General features: G+C 39.1%; 1 protein-coding gene and 1 long non-coding RNA gene across 2 annotated transcripts in view; one reads left to right on the forward strand and one right to left on the reverse strand.

Moving 5' to 3' along the window:
• Positions 1-15,984, forward strand: part of susd2.S (sushi domain containing 2 S homeolog) — a 76,166-nt gene that overhangs the window by 32,591 nt on the left and 27,591 nt on the right. The window contains exons 11-18 of the mRNA XM_041580402.1: positions 2,250-2,498; positions 4,685-4,939; positions 5,252-5,428; positions 5,841-6,045; positions 7,938-8,089; positions 9,782-9,949; positions 11,404-11,578; positions 13,691-13,892. Of these exons, the coding sequence (XP_041436336.1) occupies positions 2,250-2,498; positions 4,685-4,939; positions 5,252-5,428; positions 5,841-6,045; positions 7,938-8,089; positions 9,782-9,949; positions 11,404-11,578; positions 13,691-13,892 (1,583 nt within the window). The remainder of the gene's footprint in view (positions 1-2,249; positions 2,499-4,684; positions 4,940-5,251; positions 5,429-5,840; positions 6,046-7,937; positions 8,090-9,781; positions 9,950-11,403; positions 11,579-13,690; positions 13,893-15,984) is intronic.
• LOC121399500 overlaps positions 1-15,984 on the reverse strand; it is a 75,330-nt gene that overhangs the window by 3,600 nt on the left and 55,746 nt on the right. The gene's annotated exons all lie outside the window — the stretch shown is intronic.

Here is a 15,984-nt window from a genome sequence, read left to right on the forward strand (position 1 = left end):
CGGAAGTAATTAAAAGTCAAACACATTTGTAGTAATTCTATTACAAAGTGAATCGGTGGGCCGATGTAATTAACATGATCAATGAGTGACTTTTCGATAGCCATCAAACCCAGGTTATGTGGGATGCTGGTGTAAAGACTCACTACGTCTATTGTGGCTAAGACTTTTGGGACATCATTGGTCAGATGTACATCAGATAAAATCCGAATGAAGTGTGGGGTATCACGTAAATATGATGTGGTAGATTGAACAATGGGTTGCAGCAAATTATCCAAGTAAATACCCAAGGGGTGCAGTAAACCATCCCTGGCCGAAACTATCGGTCGCCCTGGTGGCGCAATAAGACTCTTGTGAACCTTGGGTAGAGAGTACAAGACCGGACATATTGGGTGGTCTTGGGTAAGGTAATCACATAAAGATTTAGTAATCCACCCATTAATTAGTGCCATATTTAACAATGAGTCAATTTTAGCCTTAAACGTCCAAACAGGATCGCCCGAAAGTTTCTTGTATATAGTTGTATCAGCCAATTGTCCCAATACTTCCATTTGGTAATCTTTATAGTTAAGCAGGACTATACCACCTCCTTTGTCCGCAGGGCGGATTACAAGTGAGGAATCTCCACGTAATGTATCAATTGCACTCTGCTCACTTTTAGACAGATTGCTATGTGAAGCGGTTTTATTTTGAGTCAGTGAATCCACCTCTTTATCCATCGCTTTTTTAAAAAGCTTAATGGCCGGATTTTGTGTGGGGGGACAAAAGTCACTCTTTAATTTCAAAGTTTCCCCAGGTGTGGAGGTAGATAAGGCATCGTTATTATATTTCCCCATTCCAAAATGATCCCTCAGATTTAATTTGCGTGTAAAGCGGAACATATCTATATCCCATTTAAATCTGTCAAATTTAGTAGTAGGTACGAAAGTCAAACCTTTGTGTAGAACCGCTGATTCCGCATCGGTGAGGGTGTGGGACGATAGATTAAAGATTGGGGTGGTCACTGTTTCCGAGGCCTTCCTCTTTTTACCCCTTCTTGTGGGATACCTTTTCCTCGTGTGCTTACTGGAGGTAGAGGCGGTCTGGTGTCTTGTGTGCCTTTTTCTAAAAAATCCACTCGTGTATTTGTAGCAATCTCTGATGTTGGATCACGTTGATTACCATGCACAATGTCGTCTGGCTCAGACTCGCCGGAGCTTGTATCTACTGTGAGGAGTGATTTGTTGTATGGACGGCGTTCCCTCCAGCGGCGTGTGTTTGATTTATAGCTTTGTATCTTTTCTCCACTTAACCATCGATAAACCTTGTGATTGGAGTAGTCGACTTTTACTCCAGCGCGAAACATATTGGATAAAAACATTGGATACAATATCTCCAAAGGGTCTAAATGAATACTGCTCCTATAGCTGTTTTCTTCCAAAACGATAAAATATATTTCTTAAGTAACTTATTTATGTGCTCTAGTGGTTTCTTTAAACCATTTTCCTCCTATCCATTTACCCTATACATCCAAAGGGTTAAATTTGTCTAAAAGGAAGTGTGATGTCACCATGAGGGCGGGAATTTTAAATCTTTATAAATGTTGTCTTTGTTTTGTGTTTGTAATACGAGTATATGCATCTTGATAATGGTCCTAGACCGTGGACCGAAACGTTGATGCCTTTTCTTATGATGTATAAATAAAAATCATTGTTAATAATCGGAGTGCGTGTCGCAACATTTGGATTTAGATTACCTCAACATTGACACGGCACCCGGCAATTGCTTTAACCAGATGAGCGAGTGCGGACGCCAGGGACAGAGTATATATATATATATATATATATATATATATATATATATATATATATATATATATATATATATATATATATATATATATATACTTCATATACAGTCTCCCAAACACTACATAAAGTACAGCAAAAGACTTACTTTCAGCTAAATTAGGTGATCAAGGTTAAACTAGTAAGGCATAGGACACCACACTATTTATACCATAACCCTGTTTGCATTTATTGTAATTCATTTGGTGACTGTGAGGGTTAGAATCTCTCATTTTGGTCTTTTGGCAATGCTGTCTATGTAGCATGTGCATAACTCGTGTTGTAGGAAGGCTTTTAGTATATTTTAGTATATTTTTGGCTCCTTATCCTAACCCCTTTGGTTCATCTGTTTTTTCACATAGTAGATTATTGGAAATGGGAGGAGTGGTGTTGAATATAAACATATTTGATCTGTTTCCAATGCAGGAGTTTTTGTATACTCTGCTATCAACTCAAATGTCACTGTAATGTTCCCTTCTGGAGCCGGAGTAGAAGTAAGAAGGCAAGAAGGTTTCTTGAGTATAAATGTTCTTCTTCCTGATGATTTCATTAACCAAACACAAGGACTTCTGGGACAGATGAACAACAATCCAGCAGATGATTTCACTTTCAGGAATGGCACATCCTTACCACCTAATGCCACACCAGAGGACCTATTCCAGTTGGGTGCTGACTGTAAGTAAACAATATGGCATGTTAAACTGCTAGCTCAAAAATAAAGCAAAACAGAGCAAAGAGAGTATCTTTGGGATCTAGAGCAAAGTGACGGCCACAGCCACAGGAAAAACTTAAAACAGAAACCCTTATTTCTCACAAAGATTCAGAATGCCAAAAGACTTGCATATATTCAGTAGACTTGAACTCATCTTAAAATTACAGTTTAATATTTGGTATTATGTAGCCATTCATAATCTGAGACAAGCTCCAGTTCTTTTTATATTGTATTAATGTTTTGATTATTTGCCCTTTTATTCTGATTTCTAAACAGAAATAAAATCCTGAGCAACCAAAATCCTGAGCAGCCTGGCATCTATCTGACTATATACAGTACCATGGGTCTGGTTTAGGTAGCATCCTTCCTGGATACACTGGGAGACACCTTAACTTAAAGGCTTCTTTCACATGGATCAATTTGATTAGATTAGATGTAGTAAGAAGCTGAGGTGGCTAATTAATCATGGACCTTGACTGGAACTAGTGCTTATTGTCTGGTATAGAGTGTCAATAGAAGTAACACAGTTACACAGACCCCTGGACAAACTGTAAAGTCTCTTAGGGGTGCAAAAGTACAATGTGTGGAATCATGGCACTGCATTAGATGTGCAGCCTTATGACAATGTCAGAGACAGTAGTTTCCCATGCTAGTGATTAATTTGAGCTGAATTTCCTGGTTTCATCAAAACATTTTGGATGCTAGTTGGAAAAGTCACTTGCATCAAAACCGTAGCGCGTCAACATTATTCAAACAACCATTGACTTTAACGCTCATTTCAAAAATGATGTGAGCGCCAGAGTTGACGTGGGCGTCAAAATGCACGTTTCGTGAATATTTCAGCAAACGGGACAAATTTGCCCATCACTTTTTATTAACATGTATTTATATAGCGCCAACATATTGCGTAGCACTGTGCTATCTCATACCAGTGGGCTACAGGTTACTTGTAAAGCAGGTGCCATATACTGGGATGGATGGTACATCAACATACTGTACACTATTTAGGAGCACAGTGGAAAGTCCAATAGCTATGTGAACTTACAATAGTAAATACATGTGAAACCACAAGGCCTTAGGAGTTTGTGGCAAAGGGGACATGCAATTGCTATAGGGAATGAGATTTTTTTATTTGGCCAGTCTGATCTAAACTGTTCAGTCTGTAGAAGATTCCAGGGTTGGGTGCTGCTACTGCTGGTCACTGGAGCATTTGGGTTTAGCTGTGGTGATTAAACCTGAGCAGTAACTTTTACCTGTATTACAGCACATTCTGCTGTGCTATAGGTTGCAAAACAGCATATTGGCCATATTTATAGGCCCTAATGGTAAATGAAGAATAGGGTTTGATTCTTTATGCAAACCACCAGGGCAGCTACAGGGTTAAACATGGCATTCTAGGTGGTCCTTCACAGGGCCCATTCCAGCTCTGGACTGTAAGGAGGTCAGTCATAGCCAATACTGCTGGGCCAATAGGAAACAAGTATTTTCAACTTAGCATGTAGGATCCAGCCACAGCTCTAAAAAGTATGTTGGCAGTGGTGTAACTATAGAGAAAGCAGACCTCGTAGATGTGAAGTTCTGCTTCATCTATAGCTGAAAAGAAAACCTACAATACCTCCCCAGCCACTCTCTTACATGTTCTGGGACCCTTTGCTGGTGCTCAGTAGGAAGCCTGAATGTTAGCTAGCTGCAGAAACAAATTTTATCATTTTCATTCAATTTGCTGCAAACATTTGGAGTTAAAGTATATGGGTATAATTTTAACAGATACCAGTGTAAAAACATTTTCTGCAGAGTAAAAATGTTCACAATATTTTTTCCACTTATCTCAAAATAGTCTAGGTGCTATTATAGAAATGCCAGTGCTTGCAAGTCGTGGCTGGAGAAGAGCTGACATTTGCTTAATAATTGCTACATTATTTCACATAGTGCAGAAAAGAAAACGTATTGCTTCAAATTACTTCTTTTTAAGCAAAATTTTATTTTTATTTTAAGGTTGTCTATTAATATAAAGAACAGTAATTGTATTCTCCATTTTGTTAATTTTTTTTCTACCAACGTCTGCCTCATTCAGAAATTGGTGCTTAAATCATTTATATATTTTAAAAATATATATATATATATATATATTTGTTGTGTTTTGTTTCAGGGGCAGTAACAAATGAGAGCTCACTCTTTACCTATGATTCACAGGAACTGATAAATAACTATCAGGTCAAGCATGACTTTACTTTCCTGCCTACATTTTCATTTGAAGAAAATCCAAGTGAGCCTCTTCTGGAATTGTGTGGTGATGATGAGTTCTGCAGGTTTGATGGCCTTGCCACTAACAATCTCAATGTTGCAAATGCTACAAAGATATCTTTTCTCAGCCATTCAAATTTGGTGAAGAGTCTTACACCAGGTAATAAAGAAACAGGCAGGTAGTCTACATGAATACTCTTTGTTTTAATTTGCTGTGTTGCAATGACCCAGCCATTTATGTTTTGCTTTGCCTTTTTGCTGACGATCACTGGCTGACAGGGCACAATATGGAACAGGGGTTAAAAACATATGGTTATCTCTGTAAAACACGTTACATACAAATTGTGCTAAAGTGATCATTTTCAATAGGTTCCCACTGTACTGTATTATATAAGACTCTGTTTACCCTAAGGTCCTGCTTGTTATGCAGTATTATAGAAAGAAGCTAACTCCATATTTTTCTTTTTATAAGTGGTCTCCTGTGGTTGGCTAGCTCCTCCAGAAAATGGGATAAAGATTGGCACCACCTACCTAGCTGGGTCTGTCATTGAGTTTAACTGTAATTCAGGGTTAATTTTGAATGGTACCAAGCTGAGGACATGTCTGCCTGATGGGACTTGGTCAGGTGATTCAGTTCAGTGTCTTGAAGGTATGAAAGCCTTTTATTTTCTTTGCATCTTCGTTATGATTTGTTAAAAAAAAGAGTAAGAGGATGTATTGTCGATATTATTTGATATTGGTGATTGTTCAAATGGGCTTGTTTCAATAAATATATAAATAAATAAATAAATAAATAAATAAACATTATATTATGTAATATATTATATTATGGATATGTTATGTATTTTTGAAGACTGATATACCGACAAAGGTGCTAAACAACAACCAACAACCAATAGATTTTCATGCTACAATTTAGAAAATGAAAGCAAATATCGGATTGGTTGCTAATGGTAACTGCACTGGTCCTGTTTAGTCAATCAGCCGCACTGTCCTCTAATGCAGCTAAAAAAAATGACATTCTATTGATGTTCACGAGCATGCATATTTTATTCATCCAGGATTCAAGGATTCTTGTTCAAGTCAGTGTGGGGTGATCCTGCAGGAATGTTCATGCCATGTGACCTGTGAGAATCTTGGAACTTGCTGTCCAGATTATCGCACCTTCTGTATCCGCATTGCACCTGAGTCTGGCCTGCTAATGGGTGGCCGAGACTTTATGATTTTAAATGTTACCTTTAACAGAAGTTCTGAGGTAAAATGCAGGTATATGTCATATTACATTCATTTATATCAAAATCAGTAGATTTAAGAACCCTCATAGAACTGTTATCTTTGGATCTATGAAATGATGTCCTGTAACAAATGCGTTGATAACTAAAACACGTGCAGCAAATCAGTTATGTTCATTGCATCAAGCAAAATTCAAATTTTCCTCCACGATGATAGAGGTTTGCCTTTAAATTTCCAGTTTTCTAACAAAAGCTATAAGGCTAGTGCCAGACGGGGCTGATTATCAGCTGATCCGCTCGTCTCTCTGCCTGCTCCTGTGTCTTCCCAGAACAGCAGCAGATTTCAGTGTAAAATGCATAGGTATATGCTACGTATTAAACATCCACTCACTAGGTCTTATACCAGGCCAATGCAGTGCTAGTGAGTGCACACACAGGAGCCTGAATGCTGAGTATTACATGTGACACTTGCCTAAAGGTGATGCCAAACGAGCGGATCTTTCCCCGATATGCCATTAATGAGCATGGCTATATCGGAGGTAATCTGAACGTTCGGCCATATGGCCGAACGATCCGATTACGATGTGCAATGGGCTCCGGCGGGATCGGTCTGGTCAAAATCAAACCTGTCCGATCGACCAAACGACCGACCTCCACCGGACGCAAGATGTCAGCACTCTCCAAACATGATCCGAAAATCGTACGAATCCTCGATTCGTACGACAGGATCTGTGCGTCTATGGCCAGCTTTAAGGCATAGACAAGTGTGGCGATTTTTAAAACAAATTATGTTGACTGATTGCCATACCACAAACTTCACACCATTCATTGCAGTGTCTTGTCTATTAATCTGTCGCCACTTGTGTCTTCAGCCTTAAAAGAGAATGAAAGTGTTCTTGCACTTGGGGTGCCAAATGTTAGGCACCCCAAGTGATTCTATTGACTTACCTGAAACCCCAGGCCAGCAGAAAACTGCACCGGCCAGGGGTTATACCAGTGAGCACCACGGAGCGATCCTCTTCCATCTTCCCCTTTCTTTGCACGGCTGTACATGCGCAGTAGAGTGAAAAGCTGAACTTTAACTAAAAAGTTGGCTATTTCGTTCTACTGCGCATGCGTCTGCCCTCGGGAAATTGAAAGAAAGAAGAATCCGGGAGAGGATCGCTCTGTGGTGCTCGCTGGAATAACCCCGGGCTGGTGCAGTTTTCTGCTGATAGGAGCACCGGCACTGGGGTTTCAGGTAAGTCAATAAAATCACTTGGGGGTGCCTAACATTTGGCACCCCCAAGTGCAAATAGACTTTCCTTCTCTGAAGGCAAGTGCTATATATTCTAAAGGAAGCAAATCTCTATTTTCATAAAGCATTTTCTATTGTGGGGCTTTGCTTAAAGCAGGCAAGAGTCAGGACAGGGATGCCAATTTTCTGTGTAAACAAGATTTTCTCTGCTCTTTATTATCCACAAAGCAGGTTTCAAACAACACAGAGTAATAAACAAAAGTTAATTAAGCAGACTCATCAATTTGACATAAAAAGGACCCTCACTCCTGTGTATCTTAATAAGGCTTTCTCCACCCCAACCAAAGTAATTCACAGTACATTAGTGCCTTAGCTACAGTAGTTTGCTCTGCAGCAGCTTTTCAGAGAGACACACAGACTGAGAAACCAGACTTCCCCGAGAATGAGCCAGCTGAGACTAATTGTACCTAGCCTGGAACCCCTTTACCATTATAAGTGAGAAATCTCTGAGCAATGTATACCCCATTCACTTTCCCAGTCAGTGGCTTACACTATGCATCTGCTGCTTTCAATATTTACCTCAGGGGATCGGTCTGCCCATGGCTGAGTACTGCCACAGAAGTTCACAAAAAATTCATGATTTCTATTCTATCTATCTTAATACTACAAACTTGACTCTGCTGTCACAGGTTCAGAAGTGAAATAGTCACAGATGGGTATGTGGATGAAGCTGGGCTTGCCCACTGTATCTCACCGCTCCTTTTAGAGACTGGCCGTATTACCTTTGAGATGTCTGCAGATGGAGGCCACAGCTATCCATTTTCTGGCACATGGCTTTCAGGTAATTTTAATAATGAAATGTTCTGCATGCACAAGCTGTTATCATTTGTTTCATTTTAGTGTAATGTAAATAATGAGTTGTGTGTAGTAATAGATGACTCATTTAATTGTGTGGTATAATTAATCTAATATAACAATATTTTATTTCTACATAGAAATTTGCCTCCAGCAAAATCTAGAAGTGACAGTCCTGAATGACAGGTTGATATCTGCTCTTGGCTTTTTGCAAACACTGACAGATGGACAGGACTGTTATTCCCGTCCTGTTGTTTTCTGTTGAATGGTAGCGGAGGGCAAAACCCCAATGTGATATTGCCCTTATGTCTGCAGATTGTAGATATATAAAGAAGAGCATCCCAGGCTACTGTTGGTGATTCCTATGATTATCAGTTGAAAGTGATCTACATTCTGCATCAATCGACTGTTCTTCAGTATATCTGAGAAAGTATATATTTATTTATATGCACAGGGCCCACCAGGATACCATGATGATGGGCCTGGAGCCATTGGCAGGGAGGTGGTTGTAGGTGTGTAGCAGGGATAAATGTATACAGCAGCCATAATGTTTGGAGGAGGAGGTGGCAGCTACATTGGTGACAGTGGGAGGGTAGGCGGCGGCTAGTGATGAGCAAATTTATTTAACAGCCATAGAATTGTGCAGAAATTCCGAATTTAGCCTTGAGCAATTTTTTTCACTAAACTGCAGGAAAATTTGACGCAAAAAAAGGCCAAGAAGAAAAACGCCTATTGACATTAATGCATTTGGAGAAAAAAGTCGCTATAAGAAAAAACGTACATTGGCCTTACTGCATTAAGACAAAAAAGTCGTCGTAAGAAAAAAATGCCCATTGACTTTAATGCATTAGGGCAAAAAAGTCACCATAAGAAAGAAAGGCCATTGACTTTAATGCATTAGGGCAAAAAAGTCACCATAAGAAAGAAAGGCCATTGACTTTAATGCATTAGGGCAAAAAAGTCACCATAAGAAAAAAAGGCCATTGACTTTAATGCATTAGGGCAAAAAAGTCACCATAAGAAAAAAACCCCCATTGACTTTAATGCATTAGGGCAGAAAAGTCACCATAAGAAAAAACACCCATTAACTTTAATGCATTTGGACAAAAAAGTCACCATAAGAAAAAAAGCCCATTGACTTTAATGCATTAGGGCAGAAAAGTCACCATAAGAAAAAACAACCATTGACTTTAAGGGTGGCGGCACAAGTGGTGATTCTTGGGATATTAGTCGTCCAGCAACAAATCTCCTCTTCTTTGTGCGACTAATCTCCCCGCTTTAGATTCACATTCATTGACTAATAAATTAGGACAAAAAAAGTTGCAAAAAGAAAAAACGGCCATTAATAATCCATTTGGAGCTAGAAAAATTGTTGCACTCGAAATTTCACAGTTTCACAGATATTTGCGCAGTTTAGTGAATTTTTTGGGCTGACAGATTCGCTCATCACTAGTGGTGGCTGGAGGGGTGGGATCTGGAAGTTGGGTTCTCTAGTGGGCCCCCGGTACCCAAATCAAATACTGTTTCTTTAGCATTACACATGAGTACTGCCATGATTTCAGGAAAGCTGATTCAATCTGTTGTGTTCATTTTAAATGTTTTCATTAAATTGCTAATTTAATATATTTCATTAACTAATGAAATCCTGCACAATGTTTTGTCTTAATTTTTAACATAGTGCACCCTGGAAAGGTTATGGAATCTGAAAAATGTACCTTGGTGAATGAAACAAAATGGCAATATTATGGCACCCCAAATACTGACGGAACATTGACTGTACAATGGGATCCAGACACTTTTGAAAATGATGCTCTCAACATTGAAATCTGGGGATATGAAGAAACAGGTAATGCTACTCAGAATATACATGTTCAATATGTTTCTTTTGTATAAGATGTGTGAAAGTCATTAAATAAAATTTGAAACCACAAGAGATATATACTACATGCATAGCAGTGTGCAAAGTGCACCAGGTATACAGAGATGCATAATGCAAACTTCTTTTGCCATGATTTTTTGCAACCCCAACAAGCATATAGATCAGCAGGCTCCATCCCATCCCTCCACAACAAGACATGGAGTCTCCAGTTATCAAGTTCTTCATCATGATTTGGCCAGTGGACTGGGGGGGGGGTTCTGTTGTCCATAAGTTTTATATCATTGGCCGGCATGTCAGTCATTTATGTTAATTGTACACATCACAAAGATGGACAGCGGTTGCCAGTGGAGGCTGACAGTTGTCAGTTGAGGAAGGCAAAATACCTACCTCAAAATTGCTACAGAACTGTTTCTCCATCTCATGAGCTAATATTATCTAAATCTGTACAAATTTATTGTATGGCTATAATTCCAAAACCATTTACAGAAGCAGTCAATATACAATGGTATATTTACCCTTGAAGCTCAAATTCTAGTATCCCAACACCTTGCTTCCATCCAAAGCAATCAATCCATAAATCCAATGTGTGGGTGTAGATACAATGAAGCGCAGAATTACTGCTGCAAAAAGTGCCTTTATTCAGAAACACTTGACACTTCAGTGTTTCTGAATAAAGGCACTTTTTGCAGTGCCCCAGCAAAGCACTGTCTTATATAGGCTCACTGCTGGACTTGGCTCCATCTGCTGACTACAGCATAGCTTAACTATTTACATTATAAAAATGAACTCTTTATTTCTACCCCTCTACAGACATTTTACCTGCTTTAGAATTTCTCCTGTTAATCTTGCAAGACCCTACCCAACATTTACCACACTAGCAATGAAACGTTTTAATTCAAAAGTTAAAGTGTCTGCAATTTGGGCTTTTGGTCATCTTTTTGTAGACAATTTGATTATATGCAATGCATTGTCTACTGTACAGGGGGAAACTCAAGCAACATATTAATAGACCTATTCTCAGACAAAATATAGTAGAGCACTATAAGAATTTTGTATACACTTTTGAAGACTATACCCGGCCTTTAAGCTTCATAGTGACTCCAACAATAAAATGGCACAGGTTTCTCTATTTTTAGTGGACTGTGAGCCTAAGTTTAACATGGTAGTGACCACCAACTGACATTAAATAGAACAGTGACCCTTAAGGTTAAAACTGTGACACCCAGCATTAAATGGAGGTTTTCCCAATAAAGATGCATGGACCTTTTACAACAATGGGACATGGACCTGCAGCTCCATATAATCCAATTTTAATACAAATATATAATTTTTTCTTGTATGTTTATAATTACACATTACTAAATGATTATGGCATAAATTATAAGAGCTAATGATGCTTTCAAATCTATTCACTGTACCAGGAAACCCTTATTCTAACTCCTGGATTGGCTCTTGGAAATATCTATACTCACTAATTCGGGAGTACCCCAATAATGGGTCGTTCACCTTCTACCCTCAGCCGTCCAAACCAGAACATAGTGTGTTTGAGTTTGGAAGCCTAAGACTTACACCAAGTCAGTATGAAGAAGGACAGTGGTAAGTTTTGCTTTCTCCCTGACCATACTGTATAAATTACTGGGGCGGGAAAGTGAAAGAAACAGGGTTATAGAGATATTAGAGAGGGCAGTACGCACTTGCTCCTTCTGTCAGACCATTTAATATGAGATAAATAGATACACTTTGTGTTTCAATCACTCACTGAACTTTATTTTTAATTTAAATATTAAAAGGCCTATTTAGCTGAAGGAATGATGAAAATGTTTTTTTGTGAAGTCCTATTCATTGACCGTATGTTGCACAACAGTGTATACTGTCCCTTTAAAACCACTGTGCCCACTGAACAATCTTACATAGTTACATAGTTACATAGTTAAATCGGGTTGAAAAAAGACAAAGTCCATCAAGTTCAACCCCTCCAAATGAAAACCCAGCATCCATACACACACCCCTCCATACTTTCACATGAATTCTATATACCCATACCTATACTAACTATAGAGTTTAGTATCACAATAGCCTTTGATATTATGTCTGTCCAAAAAATCATCCAAGCCATTCTTAAAGGCATCACAACTGAATCAGCCATCACAACTGACTGTGAAGAACCACCTACGTTGCTTCAAATGAAAGTTCTTTTCTTCTAGTCTAAAGGGGTGGCCTCTGGTACGGTGATCCACTTTATGGGTAAAAAGGTCCCCTGCTATTTGTCTATAATGTCCTCTAATGTACTTGTAAAGTGTAATCATGTCCCCTCGCAAGCGCCTTTTTTCCAGAGAAAACAACCCCAACCTTGACAGTCTACCCTCATAATTTAACTCTTCCATCCCTCTAACCAGTTTAGTTGCACTTAGTCTCTGCACTCTCTCCAGCTCATTTATATCCCTCTTAAGGACTGGAGTCCAAAACTGCACTGCATACTCCAGATGAGGCCTTACCAGGGACCTATAAAGAGGCATAATTATGTTTTAATCCCTTGAGTTAATGGCCTTTTTATGCATGAGAGAAATTTATTTTCTTTAGTAGCCACAGAATGACACTGCCCAGAATTAGACAACTTGTTATCTACAAAGACCCCTAGATCCTTCTCATTTAAGGAAACTCCCAACACACTGCCATTTAGTGTATAACTTGCAACCTCATTTTCCAGTTTGCTGCCCAGTTTCCCAACTTAGACAAATCACTGTGCAAAGTGGCAGCATCCTGCATGGAACCTATAGTTCTGCACAATTTAGTATCATCTGCAAAAATAGAAACAGTACTTTCAATGCCCACCTCCAGGTCATTAATAAACAAGTTGAAAAGCAAGGGACCCAGTACAGAGCCCTGCGGTACTCCACTGACAACACTGGTCCAATTAGAAAATGTTCCATTTACCACCACTCTTTGTAGTCTATCTTTTAGCCAGTTCTCTATCCAGGTACAAATACTATGTTCCAGGCCAACATTCCTTAATTTAACCAGTAACCTTCTGTGTGGCACTGTATCAAATGCTTTAGCAAAGTCTAAGTAAATCACATCCACTGCCACCGTAGAATCCCTACTTACCTTCTCATTAAAATAAGGTTACGATGACTGTGGGTGATGGACAGGTTGGCTGTACAAGCAAGTTTTATTATTTTTCTAACCTGCTAAATTATTTGGTCCCACTCAGTTAATAATAATGGCCTCATTAAAGGAACAGTAACACCAAAAAATGTAGCAATGAAGTAATACAAATATAATAGTGTTGCCCTGCACTGGTAAAAGCTGTGTGTTTGCTTCAGAAACACGACTATAGTTTTATATAAATAAGTTGCTGTGTAGCTATGGGGGCAGCTATTCAATCTGAAAAGAAGGAGAAAGGGCACAGAATACACAGCAGATAACAGTTAAGCTCTGTCAAATACAATGGTGTTTTATCGGCTGTGTATCCTGTGCCTTTTCTCCATTTTTTCAGCTTGAATGGCTGCCCCCATGGCTACACAGCAGCTTGCTTTTATATTTCTAAAGCAAACACATACCTTTTACCAGTGCAGACAGATCAACAGTACATTATATTTTAATTAGTTTGATACACTGTTACTGTTCCTTTAAGTTCTGGTTATATAGTGTATGTGTTTGTGTGTACTGCTTGCCAATTTATGCTGCTCAATGCTTCCTTCTGACTAGGAATGTCCATTCACTGTGGAGTGTGGACCATGCCATGGCCTGGCATCTTGATGAAGACTTCCGCAGGGACTCCAACGCATGGGCACAAGACAAATGTTTTAATTGGCACCAAAGTGAGAAGAATCTTCCTGATTTTCTCTCTGAGATTATCGATTGCCCCTGCACATTGGCACAATCCAGAGCAGACACCGGCAGATTCCATGTACGTTGAGTAGATGATTTGATACATTCAGACCCAGCATTGAAATCAAAGTGTGGCAACATCAATATCCAGTCCAGGTGCTTGATATTGTCATGAGTGCTCCTTCATAAATGCCTTTAAATACACCCCACTTTTTAACATGAATTCACTCAGCTGGACTTATGTAGAAAAGGTGTATAAACACTCTCTGAACTTTTATATGACCTTTTATATGAGCTTTGTCTCCTGAGGCTGCTCTCTTCATGGAGCACCAGATATTTGATCCGACAACTTGGGGGGCACAAGTGCTAGTAATGGGTGTGCTCTTGCAGGTCTCTCAGGTCTTAGAACCTGTCACTTCACAACAGAACAAGGAAAGGGAGGGCATAGACCACTCTGCATGTGAGTGTGGGTGGGAACTGATGCCTGCAGTACAAACAGACCATTCTGGTTTACTTTCAGTCTATGAAATTGGGTATCTCTGATATTCTAGTAGTTTTTATGTACATTTTCTACATAAGCCCAACTAACTGAGCTCCTGGCAAATTTGGGGTATATTCCTTCTTTAAGTAGTACTTGCATGAAAATGCCTATATTAACATAACAATGAGTATTCATTGTAATAAATGATATCAGCCAAGTCAGAATGTTCCAAAATAAAAAAATATCAAGAATAGAAAGAATTTGAGGGAAGCTGAGGAAAATATTTCTTATAAATACAACTATAAACTGTTGTTTATTTTTATAGAGTACAACAGCTCCTAGCACTGTTAGAAGGACCTGTACAGTACATACAATTACACAGAGATATAAATGATACAACCTTGCCATTCTTCAGCAGAGAAAATGGGTTTTCCTTGCACTTCTCTAAATCATGTACACAAGCTGATAAACCGCTCTTGGAGGTAGCATGCTAGTGATTACTTTTTGAAATGGAACTGATTTATTTTAAAGGCTAACTGCAATGGAGTAGAGGTTATAGAACAGTACTCAACCAATTGAAACTGTGCTTGCCATAAAGCAGCCATTTGAGGAAAGCAACTGCCAACTTGAACATGTTCTCCTTCATTCTCCTCACATGTGCGATAACCCTTATGCCAGACCATGATTTGTCCATCCAAGAATGTGAAGAGCATTCGGCCATCGCTGTGTATGGATAGTTGTACAGTATCTTCTTAGCCTTTATTATATTCTGTCAAGTACACTGGGTCAGCCATGGCATTGCCACCTTTAGTCATTCGATTTATTAGCAAGCCGTACAACTGCAAAGTAGACAGCAGAGATACATATCCATTTGCCTATAAAGTTCATGTAGGCATGTAACTCAAATACTATGCTGTTACCATTTTACAAAGGCTAATATCAATAAAAGTTTTGTCAGTTTTGGCAGGAATGCTTAATATTCAGCATTTCCTATTACCAATTAAAGGAGAACTCTAAAAATGAATATGGTTAAAAATGCCATATTTTACAGTATATACTGAACTTATTGCCCCAGCGTAAAGTTTCAGCTTGTCAATAGCAGCAATGATCCAGGACTTCAAACTTGTCACAGGGGGTCACCATCTTGGAAAGTGTCTGTGACACTCACATGCTCAGTGGGCTCTGAGCAGCTGTTGAGAAGCTAAGCTTAGGGGTCGTCACAAATTATCAAGCAGAAAATTATGTTTGTCTGTTATATAAGCTGATGCCACAGGGCTGATTATTAAATTCTGAAATTGCACTGATTTCTGTGCTGCCATGTAGTAATTAAATGTATTAATTACTAATCAGTCGGATACTGTGACATTTATATTCTATATAATACACAAAAGCCATCAGTAACGGAACTAGGTGGGGGCGGGCCCTGTTGCGGGCCATGCAGCCGGGCCTGCCCCCACCCTCCTCCGTGTGATTTTTCTCTGCGGCTGCAGCTGTATCCAGCCGGCTGCAGCGCGCGTAATCTGCACCCCCTGCTCCCTCGGTAGTTACACCCCTGAAAGCCATGAATATCTTGTAAATTATATCCTAATAAACGGTGAGTTCTGATGTCATCATTTACAAACGGTGAGTTCTGATGTCATTTCTGTCACATGACTCACTGAAACTTGTGTATTATAATAAATCAAGTACC

This window comes from Xenopus laevis, chromosome 1S (genome assembly GCF_017654675.1).
Source record: "Xenopus laevis strain J_2021 chromosome 1S, Xenopus_laevis_v10.1, whole genome shotgun sequence".
In the NCBI taxonomy this organism is placed as follows: Eukaryota; Metazoa; Chordata; class Amphibia; order Anura; family Pipidae; genus Xenopus; species Xenopus laevis.